Source organism: Hypoxylon trugodes (genome assembly GCF_022578975.1).
Source record: "Hypoxylon trugodes strain CBS 135444 unplaced genomic scaffold F4822scaffold_6, whole genome shotgun sequence".
NCBI lineage: Eukaryota > Fungi > Ascomycota > Sordariomycetes > Xylariales > Hypoxylaceae > Hypoxylon > Hypoxylon trugodes.
Window position 1 is genome coordinate 2,227,628 of NW_026250021.1, and position 17,699 is coordinate 2,245,326.

A 17,699-nucleotide genomic window follows, 5' to 3' on the forward strand; every position below is an offset into this window, starting at 1 on the left:
TTATCATCAGTCGCAAACAGTAATCATGAGGGGATCTTCTAACTTGACCTCTCAAATTCATTCGATCACCTCAATGTAAGGCAACAGGCACAGCCCGGATTCTAGTGGAGTGATGTAAGGACGAGATTGGTTCGATGATAAAACCATAGACCTGCATGGGCAGATGGGCTAGACAATGAGCACTTGCATGCACTGCCTCTTCATCGATCCACTCAGCGCAACCCCAATGAGGCGGGAAATCCTGAATGGGAATAAGATAGGTCAAGATAAGAACTTTTACGTGCTAGACGCCAGTGGCGCCAAGCGGCTGACGGTCAATCCTGCGACCAATCGAGTCGGATAGTATCGCGGTCTTAATCTAAGTTCTATGCTCAGCGCGGCAGGATCAACAGTGTTAAATCCTCTTTACGTTGTTGGGGGCCGCGCGATAGTAAAGAATATGCGATGGGGCTGGCGTCATTTTAAAGACTTTCGCGATCATTTGTAGGTACGAAACGTGGGGGATTGACGAGTAAAGCAGGGCGGGAATCGACACAAGTGCTATGTCATACCTGTATGTAGACACCGCTTACATCTTTGGTCATTTGATATGGTCTGGGGAGATTCATGGGGGTCTTGACGAAGAAAATAGTAATAAAATGGCTTCGCCTGCGATGCGACTTATGTGCACTTTTCCTCCGGCCAACGCAACGTGAAGCCTGTGACCGTCTTTCGAACCTCCTCATCGCCTGGGTCGTTTTCAAACATAGCCTTGTCCATCTTCTCTTCTAGGACTTTCTCGACTAGGAAACCTCTTTCTCGCGCGATATCGAAAAACGCGAGATCCTTGTGTTGTAGCCATGGGCGGTAACTTGTAAAGCAGACGAAGGCGATGCTGGTTTTCTTTCGGCTCATTGTGGCTTCAATTGAGGAAATCATATTGCCATGTTCGGAGTGTCTAAACAATAGATCGGCCAGGATAAGCACATCGAATTTATCTCTCCCGACGGATGTAAGATGCGCAAGTAAGTGAGTAGGATCGGCCCCCCAGACGTAGCCATCCGCGACTATTGGAGAGTTCTCGAGATTGTCGTCTGATGTCGGAATGAGTTCGCAGCCAAGAATATTTTTCTTCATATTGACAACGAGATCTGGATCGGGAAAGTCCGTCACTACAACCTTCTGGGCTCCTAGGATGGCACATACGATGCTGGGAAGCCCCGCACCGGCTCCGAGCTCGAATACTGTGCGTCCTCGGACTTCGGACTCATGCGTCTCAAAATACTTTGAGATAATACGGCTACCATTCCATAGATGATGGGCCTCCAACGGGCTGTGGCCTACTAGGTGAAGCGTGATTGTTTGGCCTGATTGCAGCGTGTAGACTTGTGACGTCGGTGGCGGCGAAGGAGGATAATAATCATTGGGTTCCTCAAAGAATCCCGCAGTATCTGGTTCCATGGTGTTGGGTTTTGCTAGTATGAAATTCTTGGGCGATCAGGGGCTTCTTTTATTTTTCTTTGACTCATCGAGTTGTCTCAGCTTCAATGTTCGAGGTACAGCTGTAGGTACTTGATTGCTTTTCTTTGAATTTTCTTCATGGGTGTGACTCTAGTAGCCAATCAACAAGGAGAATATATTCCATACAGTAAAAGATATGGAGAGTGGCCGTGCGTTCATACTGTATCAATGCGCGATGAACTAGCGATTTAGCGACGGCTCGAGATGCCTATTATGAATCCAAGCAGAAGTGGAATTTCAGCTTGATCATAGATCGATGGTGCAAACACGGGTCAATTTCTCACACGCATGAGCTAATGTGGACCGCCTGCTAGTTAAACGGCGACATGATTTATATCATCATATACCTTCTACACCCAGGTGTCATGAAAATGGGAAAATACTTCTGGTTTCCATACCACTGCCTTCTCCATTCTTGCCGGTTTCACTCCACATGAGTAGGGGGCTGGCGCTATAGGCGGGTCGCAAGCCAAGAAAGAGTCGCTAAAGCGTGGCATCTGGCGATCGAGCTTGCAGCTATGCTCTCTACCCAGGTAGTAGCTCATAACAAGTTCAATTTGGAACAGAAGGTAGACAAATCCAAAGTTATGGTTTAGGAGGATAAATACGATCGTATATCGAAGCCAGACGATCCAAGCCGCTAATTATAATATGACAATGCAAAATTAACGGACTTACGAACATGGTATTGCCAACGGCTCACTCCATGACAAATACCCAAGTACGTAATCCTACTTCACCAATAGGAATTAAGTATACCTCTCTGTATTGTTTATATACACGCACTAGGATTGGTCAAGCTCCTCCCCGCAATGTAAGCAGTCTGCATATTAGCAGGACTTAACCAAACGACCTGATCACCACCGGGCTCGTGGCTTGCTCGGACCGACGATGAGTGCGCTCCTCCGTGCTCTTAAGTATGGGCTGAATTGATTGCCCGGCTCCGTTGCTAATCCTTCAATTCTTTCATCGTCAATCCACTTTCGTAGCTTCTTATCCAGCTCGAACCAGATCAACGAGATTATTGGCAACGGAAGCACGGTGTTCACATTGCCGTTCCGCGACTCAATTGACACTGGAACCAATTCCCTAACATCCGAAGTTATATCCATCTCGGCGGGATGCATCCGTCACAGATTCTTCGAAGCGACGAGCTTCCTATTGGCAAATACAATCAGTAAGTCGGAAGAGTCAGGTCATAATCTTTACATTTGATTAGTAGTGATTACTCTAGCCTGATTTAGAGGATTCCGGTCTCTTGACGATGGTCTGACTTCTATAGCTATCTCAATAAAGACACTTGGGGCCACTTGGGTAAGTTGCATGTGGAACACCTACACAAAGTCGCCTCAATGACACCTTGGCGTTGACTTACCGAACTCGCAGGTTGTATTCAACCCCAGAAGCGCATTATCACGTACAGTCTCAGCGCGAATCGCCAGAACATATTTGCCGGCGCGGTGCACGATGCCATTTTCAACACATGGCGTCGGTTCAGCAAGCAAGTCTTGTACTTTGCCCCGCCGTTCCTGGTGGCCTACTACGCCATGGACTGGGCTAACAAGCGGTATGTTACCTCCCAGAAGAACCCACATCGGACGCAATGAGTGACAATAATGTTACAGAAACGAGTATCTTAACAGCAAGACTGGAAGGTCCGAGTCTAGTGGTGACTAAGGAACGTATACGTTGACCACTCATAATTCAAACCAACCCCCCTGGCAGTTTGTCTTCACGTAAACCCGTACTACGATATTCACGGAGCTTGCCGTCCTGTTTACATCGAACCTCGGAATGCGTCATCAATCATATGAATAGTCTATAGCCTTTCAACAGAATTCACGTAACACAACTATTTTGAAACTTAATTTGAGTCTTGATGTCTCAGTTTCGTTAAGAGTTAGATGTTCCGTTGGTTTAGCCAATAGGTTAACTAGTAACTTAAAGTTACTTGTCTATAGTATGTCAAGACTATTATAAAATCTATCATTGAACAACCACTTTGGCTTCTAGTTGGATACCTAGTAGTTATGTCTCATGCCAAGTATTCGTATTCACTCGTATTTAGGTATGATGTCGCTTCGAACTACCGTGTTTATACTAACAATTCCAGATTATACCTAGGTAATGAATCATGGATGCCCCCGGGTGCATGTGGGATGTTGGTAGATCTGATCCACAAGACCCAAGATATGAAGCGGCATTTACAAGATAATGCGTATAACAACACATTATTAATGCAGTTATGTCCGCATACGACTGCGTCGTAAACGAATAAGAGGTCCGTGGACTATACGTCTTGGATGATCACACGGTATCAATAGGAGATATGCCGATTTGTGGATTTGGACGCCCCAAACATGACTGCATACCTAGCTCAGGTTGACGCAACCTTGGAAGTGTCGAGCTAGGCCATTGATAGACGCTGTAGCTTTTCCTAGCGGCGTATGGAAAAGGAAACTGCAATTCGAGTGGCGTATTCTCCCAAGATATCTTTGCCTACCTAGCTAGCATGCAGCGTATCCCGTCACGTACTCAGGTATTCTCTTGAACCATGGGTATTTAACCAAAGCAAAATCCTCCCGTATGGAGCCCAGAATATAATATCTTCATCATATAATAGGCCCAGAAGATATATAGCAACTTACACTACTCATATAACAAATATTCAACAAGCTTCACACAACCTACCTAGCGAACATGGGTTCTATCTCAGTTGACGCCGCATCGCTAGCAACAAGGCTCGAGGGGTTGATAGATGAAGTCCAAAAGAACTCTGAATCGCTGAAAGAGGATGACCGCCAGAGGCTTTTTGATGCAACCAAGAGGTTAAGTTGGGCCTTGGAGACTCCGGGTGACACTGTTTATAGGGTTATTCATGGAGTAAGTCACCAGCCAATAAATTCACTTGAAAAACGTTTCTTTAGGAGCGGCCTAACATAGCGACACAGCACCTTCAACTAGCAATGGCATTTATTGGAGTTGACACGAAACTCTTCGACATCCTCTCTAAAACGGACGGCACTGCCACCATTGCGGAACTTGCGGGAAAAACAAAAATGGACCCTGCTTTGTTAAGTACGTGTTGCACAGAATTACTATTATACCGATGATTCTAGTGGCTCTACTAACCCGAAGTAGAACGGCTACTGCGATTTTATCAAGCCTTCGGATTTATCTCCCAACGAGGGGATGATGCTTACGGTGCCACCAATATAACAAGAGCCATGACGACTCCAATAGCCGAATGTGCACCTCGCCAATTGTACGCATCCTTGGTATAGCTAAATAAAAAGGCAATGCTGATGTGATTCTATAGCATGGAAGTCTTTATCCCCGCGTATGGTGCCCTCCCACAGTTCTTGAAGGAGACAAACTACGCCGATGTTACCGATAACAAGTATATCCCATGGAATATCGGTCGGAATACGGACAAGAACTTTTGGCAATGGATGGAGGAGCACCCAGCACAGATGGATGGGTTTCTAACGATGATGCGGACCCACCGACTGGGTCTCAGTACTCCTTTTGATGTATTGGACTTCGAGCAGGAACTAGCTCAGGGCGCGACTGATTCAACCCCCCTATTTGTCGACATTGGTGGAGCTATGGGTCACCAATGTGTTGCTCTCAAGAAGAGATATCCGGGTATACCTGGCCGTATCATCCTTCAAGAGCAGGAGGAGGTTGTTGAACGAGTAGGTTTGCCTTTCTCTTTGTTCGGTGGCCAATGGAGCCATAAGCAACTGCCTATAGTCTTAATAATAGTCTTAACTGATTGGATGCTTGATTAGGTGAAAAAAAGCCCACTCCCGGGTTGGGACGGTATGGAAGCACAGGCCCAGAGCATGTGGGAACCACAAACTTTGAAAGGCAAGACTCTTCAACGATATTGGCTATAACGGTGGACGCTAACCTACATCCTAGGGGCTCGTGGGTACTACCTACGTAACATTCTCCATGATTACCCAGACCATAAAGCTATCGAAATTCTACGGAATGTTAGAGTCGGCATGACATCAGAGTCCAAAGTATTGATCGATGAAATGGTAGTCCCAGAACGTGGAGCGTCCTGGCGAGTTGCTGGACACGACCTTATTATGCTTACGTGTTTCGCTGCCCGTGAGCGGACACAGGCCGAGTGGGCCTCCATTCTCGATCAAGCTGGGCTTAAGATACTTAAGCTGTCCGAGTACGCTAAGGTGACCTGTGACTCTATTATCGTGGCTGTCTTGAAATAATTGATTGCTTGGCGATATTGCTCATTCGTTGGCCCGACGAACACAAAGCAGGGATGTGGTAACTGGCGAGTCGACGTGCCTTCGATGGAATTTTCTATTCTTGGAGTTTGGATTCCCCTCTCAAACGATACCCAGTTAGTTATTCGATATCAACTATCGAAGTTAGCCATGTCATTGCCATTGTCAACAAAGATATACCTTGAAATCCTTGTAAATTTCCGCGAAGCGCATTCGGATATTCCATATCCTTAGTATGGTATTGAATGGGCCTTTCATTAAGATTTTATGGCTACCTACCTCGTAGCAGGTAGATACCTAGATAAAAATATGTCTAACTAAAATATAGACTACCTAGGTAGTTTCTTTCAAAGAACTCCCATTACTCCCTTCTATAGGTATTTACTCTCACTCCTATTCGTAAATGCTCACCTAGTACTTGTTAGGTAGGTAATTTGATAGATGAGTAGAGAGATGAATGTCTACGCCGTTATTATTTTAAATCGTAACTATTAATATGAAACCAGTCTTAGGGGTCGTTGACTTCGTTACATGTCCCAATACCTCCGATTCCTAGCAACATCTTCACGATGTTCTTATTATCATCGGGTATATTTTCAATGTGTACTAGTTTACAAATCCCATCCGCATAGCCAGTGAGCAAGCGGCCGCTATTCAGTTGCAACTGACGAGCTCGATCTAATTTGTTAGATTCCTTCAGTTATTCTGGAGTTTGCATCAGGCCTTACCTGCGTGAGTCTTCGAGGAGTGGATATTGAGTAGTTGTCATTTCTAAGCTTTATACCATGTTAGTAACACTGTGTACGCAATTGGACATACCTGAGATTCTACCTTGACTTTATAATTGTCAGCGAAATTGGTTTGCAAGACCCTGACAAGATTCTCTGGGTTCACGAGATACCCTGGGATTCTATATTCTATCAAGCATGCCGTGCACGTCGTGTTGTCCTCGTCTCCAAATGCAGATTCTCTAATACCGAAGCTATTCTCTTCTCTTCCCGATCGCGACGGCACAAGTTCCATTGCTACGACTTGATATAGTGAGGTATGGTGAATAAAGTAAATATTTCAAAGGGGCTCAGGTGTAGTGGTATGCTAAGCATGAAATTTTCCATCGATCTCTACATCGGGTCGATAGTCAAGAGGTTGGTGGGCGGATCGTACACTCTTATAGTAAGCTAGGGACGCCCCGCTCCATCGGCGCAGTTCTGTACCTACATGGTAAAAGGAAAAACACTTCCGAGTTTTCGATGGGTAATACTGGGTACTACAAGATTTGTTTTATTATCCGCCTCGAGTGAGGTCAGTGTTGGCAAGAATTGGGTGTGAGGCTTCCAATAATTTATATCATCGTGTTCTTAGAATTTCTAGTTTTATCTAATTCGTCCGATACAGACCAACGCGAAAATGACACTAAATAAATTTATTCAATCTTGAGATTGAAAGCCTTTGTAGAGCGCTTGGGTGGTTTGCCCTGCCCCCAATTTCACGAGGTGGTGGGCGGGTAATAGGTTAGGCAGGCAGTGTCGAATATGGCTTAATATTTGCATTTTATATGCATGGACCATGCACTATATATGTTGTGTAACACCCGTAATGTTGTCATGAGTTCATTGGATTTCAGCTTGCTTTATGGCAGCATCTATTGGTCTAAGACCAAATTCCCAAGGTCCTATCATCGTTATTAATGTTTCTCGTGGCATTAGATTCATGGAACTTTATTCGAGTTCTAATACGATCAAAGCGCGAGCTTTTTTAAAAGTTTATCATAACCCAAAATACCCACGTTCTATCGCATAGCGCCGTGTGAATATCAAGTTCTCACCTCAGCATTGCATTGGGCAGACTAACTGGGGGCACCATGGTGTGTGTGTGGTGTGTAGCACAGATGATTAATGTCCTCATCTGTCATTTCGAAATTCAGCTACGTTTCTTGCTAGTTCATTGCTGAGGAATATAGATACAATGAAGAAGTCTTGAGGCATTTTTTAGCTAGATGTACCTACTAGCCGTTGCATTTTGCCAGCCCAAATGGTTTACGTTAATAGTAAACTCCTACTTCGCAAGGCTGAATCCGGCCTCGAGAAAAGGCCACTCTATTATCTAGCTCACCGAGATTCGTAGCTAGGATTGAAGAAAGGTGAGACTTAAAATGCAAGGCTCTGAAGGCTGTGAAGCTGGACTGTCAATTCCTCCTTCGAGATGCATTAGGTAGCCAAATACTGGGATAGCTGTTGCCTACTTCGGTTTGCATTGATGGTAGAAGACCCCAAAGTCTGTCGGTTGCCTCTTTTGAGTCCTAAAAATAAGTAGTTTATGAATATAAATACATCCCCGATCAATCAATATCACAGACTAGGCACCCTATCAATCAATAGAGTTGGTTACCATAACACCCTTGAAAACCACAGACTCCAGTTACCTAGGCTATATACCCTAGCCTTAACGTTTTCTACTACCTGCGGAGAGTATGGGATCAAACCCACCGGCCGAGGTACGCCATGTTCCACAAATTCACACTACGTAGATATATGCGGTATTCTAACAGTGCGCTATCTCGTAGGTGGCTGCGGAAAAGGGATATAAAAGTTGCCATCATCACTGCCACGATCGCGGCGAAGGCTTTCGGCAGAATGTTATTCTTTCAAACAGGACTATCATGAATCAACCGTCTCTAGGAACATCGGAATCTTTATATGACGCTTTGTGGAATGCTAGGGTATCATATACCAATAACGAGAATCACTGCTTTATACCTTTTGATGAACTCCAGTTAGCCAGGAATCCGGACCTCGTGAAAATCGCTCTTCAAAATGACGGGGTCCCACAGTCCGAGGTCCCCGAGTTATTGAGTAGGATATGTGCTCCATATCCCCCCAAATGTGGAATTTCATACTTCAGAATATTTGCCATCCTCGTATTGTGTGAGAACGCTGGATGCATCAAGAGGTTCGTCGACCAAGGAGTTGATGATAGTTATCTTCCTTTACCAGCGGTCAAACGAAACGGAGATAAGTTTTCCTTTTCAAGGCATACCAACGGTCCCAAAATTAACGACGATCGGTTGCTGGCCCTCTTTCAAGATCATAATAAATGGAGGTCCTTAACCTTGAATCAGTTCAACACTTGTCAATGGTGGGCCATCGCGCCCTTTTTCGACCAGCCCGACGCTGTCATTCCTCATTATGTATTAGAATCCAACGATATATTACCTTTAACAGAGAAGAAAAGCCATCTTGAGCTGGAGATTAAGTCGCTCGATCCCGATGTTCAAGAGGTGGTGTTGCGAGGAGGTTTTGGTGATGTCTTCATAGTGAAAATGCATCGTTCGCATTATCATTTCCGAAATCAGCCAGTACGTTTCATTGCAAGGGATTCTTAGTATCCATGTGCTAAAAACTGACAGTATAGCGATGGTTCACATTCATTCGCGCTTAAACGACTGAAATCACCGAATGCGAATGAATTCCAACTAGAAGTTGACGCTCTCAGAAAGTATAGCTATGGTATTGACAAGCATCTCATCCCACTACTAGCTACAATTGAAAAGGACGACGATGCAGGGAAATACTACTTACTATTTCCAAAGGCTAACGGAGATCTACGCCATCTTTGGAAAACACAATTCATGGCAAATCCCGATAATGCTACGGTACGTTGGATGGCAGAGCAGTGTCTCGGAATCGCAAAAGCACTTTCTATGCTCCACCAGGACCAAGACAAGTACAAGGATGAGGGCTATCCTATATATGGCCGTCATGGCGATATTAAGGCTGGTAATATCCTTTGGTTCTCTAAACCTGGGAACCCGGGCCCCACTGGATGGCGGCTGGTGCTTTCCGACTTCGGATTAATGAGGTTTCACAGGGCGGTTTCTATCTCGGTCCAGACCGCGAGCAAATTAAAGAAAACATTAACATACCAAGCGCCAGAGTTTGACATTGCAGGGGCAAAGGTTTCCAGAAAATCGGACATCTGGGCTCTAGGATGCACGTACCTCGAGTTCGTGACCTGTTGCATCTCGGGGCCTCAAGCTGTGGAAACCGAATTCCCTAGCTGCCGTGGGGAAAGTGACACCAAACTACATGGTGTAAGCGAAGACAAGTTCTATCACACCATTGGCGATGGCAGCGGGGCGGAGCTGAAACCAGGAGTTCGGAGTTGGATATCTAATCTTCGCCGCGATCCGAGATGCTCACAGTACTTTTACGAATTCCTCACGTTCATAGAGGACAAGATGTTGTGCATTGAGCGTGATAAGCGCCCAGCAGCGGCCGAGGTTGTGAAAAGCTTAGATGCACTTTCAACCAAGTGTAGAAACGACAGTTACCTAAAGAAAGGATATTTTCCGACGAACAATGGAGTGCAATAGACCCTGAGAGATAAGATATCGGGGTTTAGTATGGATTCAAAAAGGAAAGTATTTTAGGTATGGATAGATAGACAAAAGGGGGTTTTGGTTATTCATTAGAACGCCAGGCACTTAGGTACATCCCACCTCACGGTGGTTGGAGTTGAAGAGGGGTAATTAGACGGCTTAACTAGGGCTGAAACTTGTATAGTTCATGATATTTCCCTAATGATAAATGTATATAATAATGGGTTCCTCCTAAATTGAAGTACCGCACGATGGCTTCTAGCATATTACGACCTGTAGTGCAGATGTGCATTGCTCTCGAGTTTGGATTCATCTGACTAGGCCAAACAAGTTAGGACCCGGACGGAACACATAACGATAGGTACGTTTACATACAGCACTTAGTTTTCTTGGTGCCCATACAACCCAGTAGCCGTTACGATGCTTGGAATAGTTAGCAACATCACACTTTAATATATAGTCGAAACGCACACAGATAGTACATACTTTGATGATATATTCATTGGCCCCAAGAAGTTCGTCTAGACCCTGTTTAATGTCTTTGGCGTCATTGTACGTGCATCTGAGAACTGAATGGACCCAATGTGAAGGGTATTTGGGTTTGCTCGTGTGGATAGCAGAAGACATGTTGAGCCACCTATTCATAGAAGTGCAAGGCAGACAGTAAGGTTGAATCGCCGTTGTATTTTCTCTCTAGAGTTCTCCAGAATCATTATTCATTAACTATACTCTCAATCACAAGCCACATCAGGGAGGTGTCAGCGTGTCGTCTACATATATGCAACTTTACCTTTTCGTCTATCGCACTTGTGGGGGGATACATTGGTGGCTTGCTTTAAGCACACCATCCGAAACCGCTTCACGATTGGAGGTTTGGCCGCGATTACAGCAGCAGAAGAATCGCATGCGAGGAAACCCCAACATCGTCGACCAACCAGCAAGTGTCAATCGTAACTCTATGTAATCAATGCATTACTGCCCAACGAATTATACAATTGCCGAGGACATATATTACAACTATAATGAGGCTCTGCGGGATATGATGGGAAGCATTAAAGCAAAAAAGACCTCACACTTTGATGTGCAATTTTCTAATAGATACGGTATCTAGTATCGAGTAACCACATCTTCCTCTATAGTAAGGAGTTAAGGAAAGGTACCAATTACTTCGAAATAGCCTTACGGCAGTATGGACTGGCAATATCCCGAGGCGTCTTTCGATGACAACCATTTTGATAACTTCAAATATGAACCCAGACCATTTAAGATAATCAGGAAACTTTCATCCGATGGCGTATGGTTCCTTTCGACTTCTTCCCTGTGAATACGAGCTAACTGCTATTAGAAACTTTTGTGCGAAAGAATAGAGTTAGATGAGAGCCTGCAGAGATGGATCGAAGAGGCAAGACCATCGAATCGCTATGCTACTTCGCTAACAATTGATAGAATGAAACTTCAATACATCGAGGCTGTGAGCCTGGGGCATTCGTCATGTTTAGTCTGTCCTTTACCCACGTTCAAATCATCAATAACTGACAGATTCGTGTCAGAATTTTTAGCCGTGACTATGACCCAGTATGTTCGTCGCCGTCGCATCTCCCAGTTTCAAAAAAGGGGTTCGGAAAACTCATCGATCTGTTTCGAATTCACCCCGCGATCGTCCGAACCATCCGAAGAGAAGTTCCGTACTTCTCCCGCATGTACTGCTCTAAAGGAGAGCCAGATGGGAATAGCATCAGTAAGTTATTATCATTGACAGGATCTATATCTAGCAATTAATAATGGAGATCACTGTAGTATATTCGGCGTGTACGAGCGCGGAAGGCTCAAACCATATTGGTCTCTCTTCAACTTATTTGAGAGATAGAAGGATAAGTTTGTCCGTCTTTTATGGGTGCGACGACGAACAATCTTCCAATATAGAGGAGCGTCTAACCAAAGCTGGCCATGCCATCTATCACCCGGTATTGACTGCTGGTATCTTGATGGAACTAGACCGTGACCGGATCATGCGGCGAGTACAGCAAGTTAACCGCCGGTCCGTAGAGGGTTTAGAAGCACTAAGTAATACCTCCCGGGACCCTGAAACTATTCTCAATAGGGACGGCGAAAGCACAGACGATCTATTAGATCTCTACGATGCTGCTGAAGGACTCGTGAAAGAGATTAAAATAGTGAAGCGGCAGCTTTCCTATATGGGTCAACACATCCGTGAACTTGAGTATGCATTTGTCCCCACGAGAAAGAAAGGAAAACGGCACAGAGGATTAGTGTTCGAAAAAGAAAATATTGCGAGACAATATGCGTACCGGAATTCGTTGAATGTTGAAATGCAGATTCGAGAGCGCCTCGTTGAAATTGGGGGCGAATACGATAAGGGGATCGACGATTGCGTTATGGTATTGAATGGCTTGAAATTCACTACCCAAATGGTAAGAGAGATCGCTACTTCGTGCTGGCCAGCTCAATTATCGGAATGAAACTGATTCTAAGTAATGAATAGGCATCGGACCACGTTGGAAGGCAGCAAACATTTACTAATACCAGGATAGCTAACGAGTCGAAGAAGGAAAATGCGCAGATGAGAACAATAGCTCTGGTAACGATGGTATATCTCCCGTTGACATCTGTCGCGGTAAGTACACTCTCAACCAATGTAATAAGAACGTCCGTATACTAAGGCTGTTAGTCCATATTCTCGATGGGCGTGTTTAATTGGGAAGCTAGTGGAAAAGAGTCGGTTTTAACAGTTTGGTTCTGGCTGTATATAGCCATAGGAGGTGGCCTCACTGTCTTAACGATTGGATCGTGGTGGGTGCTAACTCAGGTAAAAAGAAAGGGGAACGTTTTAACAACCGACGCTGCGAAAATAGTTTGACACCTATACCTGATTGTCAAATGCATCTGACAGGAAAAGGGAAAATGATACTCGACAAGTTCGTGAATTTCGTTATGGGGCGCTATCTACAGCGGATTAGGCGGGGATTTCCTAGCCCCTATAATGGTTTCTACACCATAGGCTAGCTCCAGTAAATGTTGTTCTTGGTACTCTAATCCGACGAATTCAATACCTATTGGCAGCCCATCTTCTGTGAAACCAGCTGGAACCGAAATCGCTGGATGTCGGGTTACGCTAGCGAGGAATGTATTGGTTGGGAAGTCTTCCTGCCCATCTTTCATGAACCTGCCGTCTGTAGCGTCTTCGAATCGTGGGGGTGGTACCCGAACATCCGGCAATGTGAGTGCATCGAGCCCAAGCGACGCAATAAGGCAATCCACCTTACGCTTGAATTCGTCCCTCTGGAGGATCTTGTCAAGATAAGTTGGATCGTCCATAGGGTCAACAGGACCATGTGCGATCGCGCACGTCATGTTTATGTAGGGTTTGTCCGACACCTCTGGCAATATGTCCGCGATATCTTGGGGAAGATGAGGCTTCGTGGCTAGAAAGCTATTGATATCGCTGCGTGATCTCTGGAGGTATGTGAGCGGGTAAATCATGTAGTGATCAAGATTGTCGATATGCACATCAACAAAGGTCGTGCCGGCATCCCGGAGTTTTTCAATTGCCCTTAATACGACTGTATTGACTGCCCTGCAATGCGGATCTGATTCGGGACCGAACTTCTGTCTCACAATGCCTATCTTTGCTTGTTTTATTTTGCTAACTCCGCCATGCAGAAATGTGGCGTAACTGCCCCCCTTAGGTAGTCCTAGGGCAGCTGCAGTAGCTGCAAAACCTGTAAATTCGTCTTTCGGATCGAAGCCTACCATGCAGTCTAGCATGAGTGCGCAATCTGTGACGGTCCGTGCCATAGGACCTGGCGTGTCTTGTGTTTTGATCAGCGGGCAGAATCCCGTTCGAGAGATGAGCCCAGGGGTGGGACGAAGACCGACGATATTACAAAACGATGATGGTACCCTAATTGAACCACCAGTGTCTTCGCCTACTGCTAAGATGGTGAAATTTGCTGCTACGGCCGCGCCGGATCCCCCCGATGATGCGCCAACATCGTGACCGAGATTATATGGGTTCTTTGTGAACTCGTAGTCATTTGCGCCATTCAAACTGAACCAAACAGAAGCCCATTCCGCAAGTGTAGTTTTACCCAGGATCACAGCGCCAGCTGTCTTCAATTTAGTAACAACAAAAGCGTCTTCGTCTGGGATATTGTTTTTCGCCACCGCTGAGCCGTATGTGGTTACCATGCCTTTTGTATCGGCCTGTGCAAAGCGTTTGCGTTAGTTTGGCATCTTGCTTCTGTGAAATGGTACGTACTTGATCCTTCACTAACACAGGGATTCCATGGAGCTTTCCTCTCAATTGGCCGGTTTCCTGTAGGTAATTATCAAGCGCGGTGGCTTCTTCTAGTGCCGTTTTCGATAGAGCCATTGTTGAATTGATTCGCAGGCCGGCTTTATCCCATTTTGCGATACGATTGAGAAATGCACCTGCAAGCTCTTTAGCAGAGAAGCTGCCGTGCCGGAAGCCATCCTGGGCTTGTGCTATTGTGATCTCATGAACATCAAGCATCTTCGCGGCACTTATAATGGTAATGAGTATATCGATTGGTTAGATTGATTCAGCCCTGTGCGTACTTGGGTACCAATTAAGCGAAGCACCTTATGATATACCTCAACCTAGGAAGATTCCGACCCCTCAGGTACCTAGGTAGTCATCGAATGAGGGGGGGGATAAAGGAGGGGGAATGCAACGACACAGCGTCACATACCTTATCTCATGCCCCGTTCATATGGACGCGATAGGTACCTAGAGCCGTAGTACATGTGGTAAAGTGTCTGGATAAAATATTGCTAGGCCCTACCCAGGAAGCCACCCCCTAACCGAACTACTATGTGCAAACCCCCAACCAAATATGTCGAAGCAGACTCCCTTTGTTACCTTGGTGTCGATAGTGTTATAACCTGTTGAAGACAACAACAATCCTCGACGTACCAGTAGAAACTTCATGGTGATGTTAATAGTAGGTAGGTAGGCTTTTATGCAGTGATCTGCGAATACCAAATCCATAGCTATTCCTGCCTATCTGCTGGGGCGCCTAATATAGACGGCAGGGCTTGGAGTCAGCCAAAACCCCCTCAATAGCCCCGAGCTGTCAGACCTATATCTTACAATTTTTAATTTCAGTCAGCAGATTCCCATATCAACGCTGTTACGCCATTCGACTACGCGAACTTTCGCATTTTATACCATGTACCCTATCAGAACTCCGCGCCCGATGTATCAAATATGTCTTGCATGCCGAATGCGGTTCCTACATCCATATTGGAGCCGGGCCATTGTGATGCTGCGATGAGGTATTCGGCGAATTCAAACGGCTCGTCGGGGAAGATGCTCGTAGGTTGGTCGGCCCTCCAGGCAGTTGTGGAGAAAGGTATGTGCTGTCTCAAGGCATTGATTTCGTTTCCTAATATCGGCTGATTGCTATTGCCTTGTTCTCTTGCTACTAACCACTTCATAGTTGCTGCCGAAAGAGATTCGAAGGCGTCTCTGCAGCCGCTCGCATCGGGAAAACGTTCCGCTAGGGCTGTGAGGGTACTTGCGCAATCTTGTGCTGTTGTCATTATGTCGAGGACTCGCGCCTTATCCCGAACATCCTGAGACTCCCAAATACAATAAATCATAGTTAGACCGGCAAGGAAAAGACCATGGACATATTGCCAAATGATACAAATTCTTCCATCTCTTTGCAATGTTTTGATCTCTTTAATCATTTGGCAAGCTGCATCGAAACATGTTTGTAGCGACTCGGTCGTAGGATTTGGAACTAGAGGGTTGGGCCGATGGAGTAGTAACACTGCATTCAGCCACCTAGCATCCCACCAGCACTGCTGTGAGTAAATGCTATCGGGATCTGCTTTGGATATTTCAGGTATTCCGTCCCTCCAAGCAGAAAGCCGTGGCTGAACGTCGCGAAACCATAGCGAATAATTAGCTCGGGGGTATGCTAGTGTCGCCCCCTGGAGCTGGTGATAAAGAACGTGTTTAATTTCCGACTCGAGCTTGTACAGAGAAACGATGTGATTGGCCATACGCTGGAAATGAGCCTCCGCTGTACCCATAGAATATGGGTCTGGAAACCCGACGCTCGTACTCTGATCAGCAATACCGAATGGCCTGCCAAGAGTAATGACCAGTGTGCGATCAAAGCGGTAAGTAGCCCAGAAAAGTCGGCGTCTTTCGTTAAGGGTCGCTTCAGGTAGAGCCAAAACAGCTTCGGTCTCCCAATGCAAGCCTAAGTCGACACACAAACGTAGTGCTATGCCAGTCAATTGCCATAGGCTCCCTTTGCTGGGATTCAAAGCGATGTACTGGGCTAAGAGCAGTACCACGGTTAAGGTCTCGAGATCGCTAGGTGAGTACGAGAATAACTTATCAATACATCGAAGAGCGGAATTGAAACAACCCTCGCTCTGCGGAGGCCTGGTCCCACCTGTTAGGGGTAAACTACAAAGTCCCACAGCGAAGACAATGTAAGCAATAAAAAGGTCCATTTCCGCGATTTCAGAAAAGTCGGCATGATGCGAGTCAAACGCGCCGTATACACGCCCCAAGGCCTCATCGACCCTGGACCTTGTTAGGATGGGTACATGCGGTGTTCTGTAGCGAAAGTACACATCCGAAATATGTTGAGCTGCGTGGCGTGGAGGCAGTGAAGAGGATATGATAGGCGGTGGCGCCGCCACTCGCAGCGAGGAACCCCTTGGCGGGCTTGGTGATATTGGGACTGTAATATCAGATTTAACACAAGCAAGAACCATTTTAGCGAAGGTAACACCACTGCTCGTCCCCATGAATCTTGGTTGGCTGTTGCTCTCTAACACAACCAAACCCATTGATTTAACAACTTCCTGCGGATCGGAAGCGACCGACTGAACCGTTGGAACGTCAGTGGGTGAGCTGACGGTTTGACGGTCATTTTGATTAGTCGGAGCTGGACTGGCAGAGGTTGTCGATGAAACACTCTGTCTGCGGAGCCCTTCAAGTTCGGATTTCAATTGCCTGACCTCCGTTTCGAGGATAGACACGTAGTTACGTGGAACCTCAGCTTGTTTTTCGCTGTCGTAAGTCAAGCAAGGTACCTGCGAAACCTCGCAACTTGAACATTTTGGATAGCGAAGGTCACACTGAGAAATCCAAGAAAAGAAAGAAATTAGTTGGGCTGCTTGTCTACGAGCGCCAATCCCGTGTAAGGAGATGCTGACTCACCCTTTGCTTCCGCCTACGGCACCTAATACAGGCATTGGTGCTCCTGCTGAGCCTAGCTGATGATGCTCTGTTCGGACTACGAGGTAGAGTATCCCCCATGGCTAGGTCGTGTACCGGACCCTTCGACCCAGTTCATAATAGCATACTGCCGTTGTCCGAAGAAGTTGAGAATCGGATTCAAACGGCGAGGTTGGTGGGATCGACTTATTTCCGTCGCAGTTAGCCGATAGCCGATCGGGTTGGTCCTATCGTCGTCTCTGATCTAAGCTGATTGTAGTTTAGCCATCCCCATCTCATTGAGACGCTAAGTCGGCTAAACCCGATCATCGTC

General features: G+C 46.0%; 8 protein-coding genes across 8 annotated transcripts; 4 read left to right on the forward strand and 4 right to left on the reverse strand.

Moving 5' to 3' along the window:
- Positions 1 to 370: 370 nt before the first annotated feature.
- Positions 371 to 1,645, reverse strand: F4822DRAFT_293693 (uncharacterized protein). The gene has a single exon (XM_051455071.1). The coding sequence runs from the start codon at positions 1,438 to 1,440 to the stop codon at positions 661 to 663; it is 780 nt and encodes a 259-aa protein (XP_051313607.1). The 5' UTR covers positions 1,441 to 1,645; the 3' UTR covers positions 371 to 660.
- Positions 1,646 to 2,391: 746 nt separating this feature from the next.
- F4822DRAFT_430580 (cytochrome b-c1 complex subunit 8) lies at positions 2,392 to 3,107 on the forward strand (the record flags this gene model as incomplete). Its single annotated transcript, XM_051461324.1, has 3 exons — positions 2,392 to 2,417; positions 2,490 to 2,677; positions 2,887 to 3,107. The coding sequence occupies 3 exons, from the start codon at positions 2,392 to 2,394 to the stop codon at positions 3,105 to 3,107; spliced, it is 435 nt and encodes a 144-aa protein (XP_051313608.1).
- A 966-nt stretch (positions 3,108 to 4,073) lies between these two features.
- F4822DRAFT_293652 (S-adenosyl-L-methionine-dependent methyltransferase) lies at positions 4,074 to 6,136 on the forward strand. The gene is made up of 6 exons (XM_051455069.1): positions 4,074 to 4,383; positions 4,452 to 4,578; positions 4,642 to 4,765; positions 4,820 to 5,198; positions 5,295 to 5,373; positions 5,428 to 6,136. The coding sequence occupies exons 1-6, from the start codon at positions 4,201 to 4,203 to the stop codon at positions 5,739 to 5,741; spliced, it is 1,206 nt and encodes a 401-aa protein (XP_051313609.1). The 5' UTR covers positions 4,074 to 4,200; the 3' UTR covers positions 5,742 to 6,136.
- A 1,731-nt stretch (positions 6,137 to 7,867) lies between these two features.
- F4822DRAFT_294117 (kinase-like protein) lies at positions 7,868 to 10,333 on the forward strand. The gene is made up of 4 exons (XM_051455079.1): positions 7,868 to 8,018; positions 8,073 to 8,253; positions 8,338 to 9,114; positions 9,166 to 10,333. The coding sequence occupies exons 2-4, from the start codon at positions 8,230 to 8,232 to the stop codon at positions 10,129 to 10,131; spliced, it is 1,767 nt and encodes a 588-aa protein (XP_051313610.1). The 5' UTR covers positions 7,868 to 8,018; positions 8,073 to 8,229; the 3' UTR covers positions 10,132 to 10,333.
- A 70-nt stretch (positions 10,334 to 10,403) lies between these two features.
- On the reverse strand, positions 10,404 to 10,764 carry F4822DRAFT_430583 (uncharacterized protein; the record flags this gene model as incomplete). The annotated part of the gene is made up of 3 exons (XM_051461325.1): positions 10,404 to 10,454; positions 10,513 to 10,560; positions 10,624 to 10,764. The coding sequence occupies 3 exons, from the start codon at positions 10,762 to 10,764 to the stop codon at positions 10,404 to 10,406; spliced, it is 240 nt and encodes a 79-aa protein (XP_051313611.1).
- A 132-nt stretch (positions 10,765 to 10,896) lies between these two features.
- On the forward strand, positions 10,897 to 13,058 carry F4822DRAFT_293811 (uncharacterized protein). The gene is made up of 8 exons (XM_051455075.1): positions 10,897 to 11,181; positions 11,249 to 11,431; positions 11,483 to 11,539; positions 11,584 to 11,630; positions 11,688 to 11,875; positions 11,935 to 12,569; positions 12,641 to 12,772; positions 12,827 to 13,058. Exons 2-8 carry the CDS (start codon positions 11,327 to 11,329, stop codon positions 13,013 to 13,015), a joined length of 1,353 nt encoding a protein of 450 aa, XP_051313612.1. The 5' UTR covers positions 10,897 to 11,181; positions 11,249 to 11,326; the 3' UTR covers positions 13,016 to 13,058.
- F4822DRAFT_293909 (amidase signature enzyme) lies at positions 12,820 to 14,978 on the reverse strand. The gene is made up of 2 exons (XM_051455076.1): positions 14,417 to 14,978; positions 12,820 to 14,361 (listed from the first exon to the last, which is right to left on the reverse strand). The coding sequence occupies exons 1-2, from the start codon at positions 14,669 to 14,671 to the stop codon at positions 13,102 to 13,104; spliced, it is 1,515 nt and encodes a 504-aa protein (XP_051313613.1). The 5' UTR covers positions 14,672 to 14,978; the 3' UTR covers positions 12,820 to 13,101.
- Positions 14,979 to 15,264: 286 nt separating this feature from the next.
- On the reverse strand, positions 15,265 to 17,613 carry F4822DRAFT_293737 (fungal-specific transcription factor domain-containing protein). Its single transcript, XM_051455072.1, has 2 exons — positions 17,369 to 17,613; positions 15,265 to 17,286 (listed from the first exon to the last, which is right to left on the reverse strand). The coding sequence occupies exons 1-2, from the start codon at positions 17,465 to 17,467 to the stop codon at positions 15,361 to 15,363; spliced, it is 2,025 nt and encodes a 674-aa protein (XP_051313614.1). The 5' UTR covers positions 17,468 to 17,613; the 3' UTR covers positions 15,265 to 15,360.
- Positions 17,614 to 17,699: the final 86 nt, after the last annotated feature.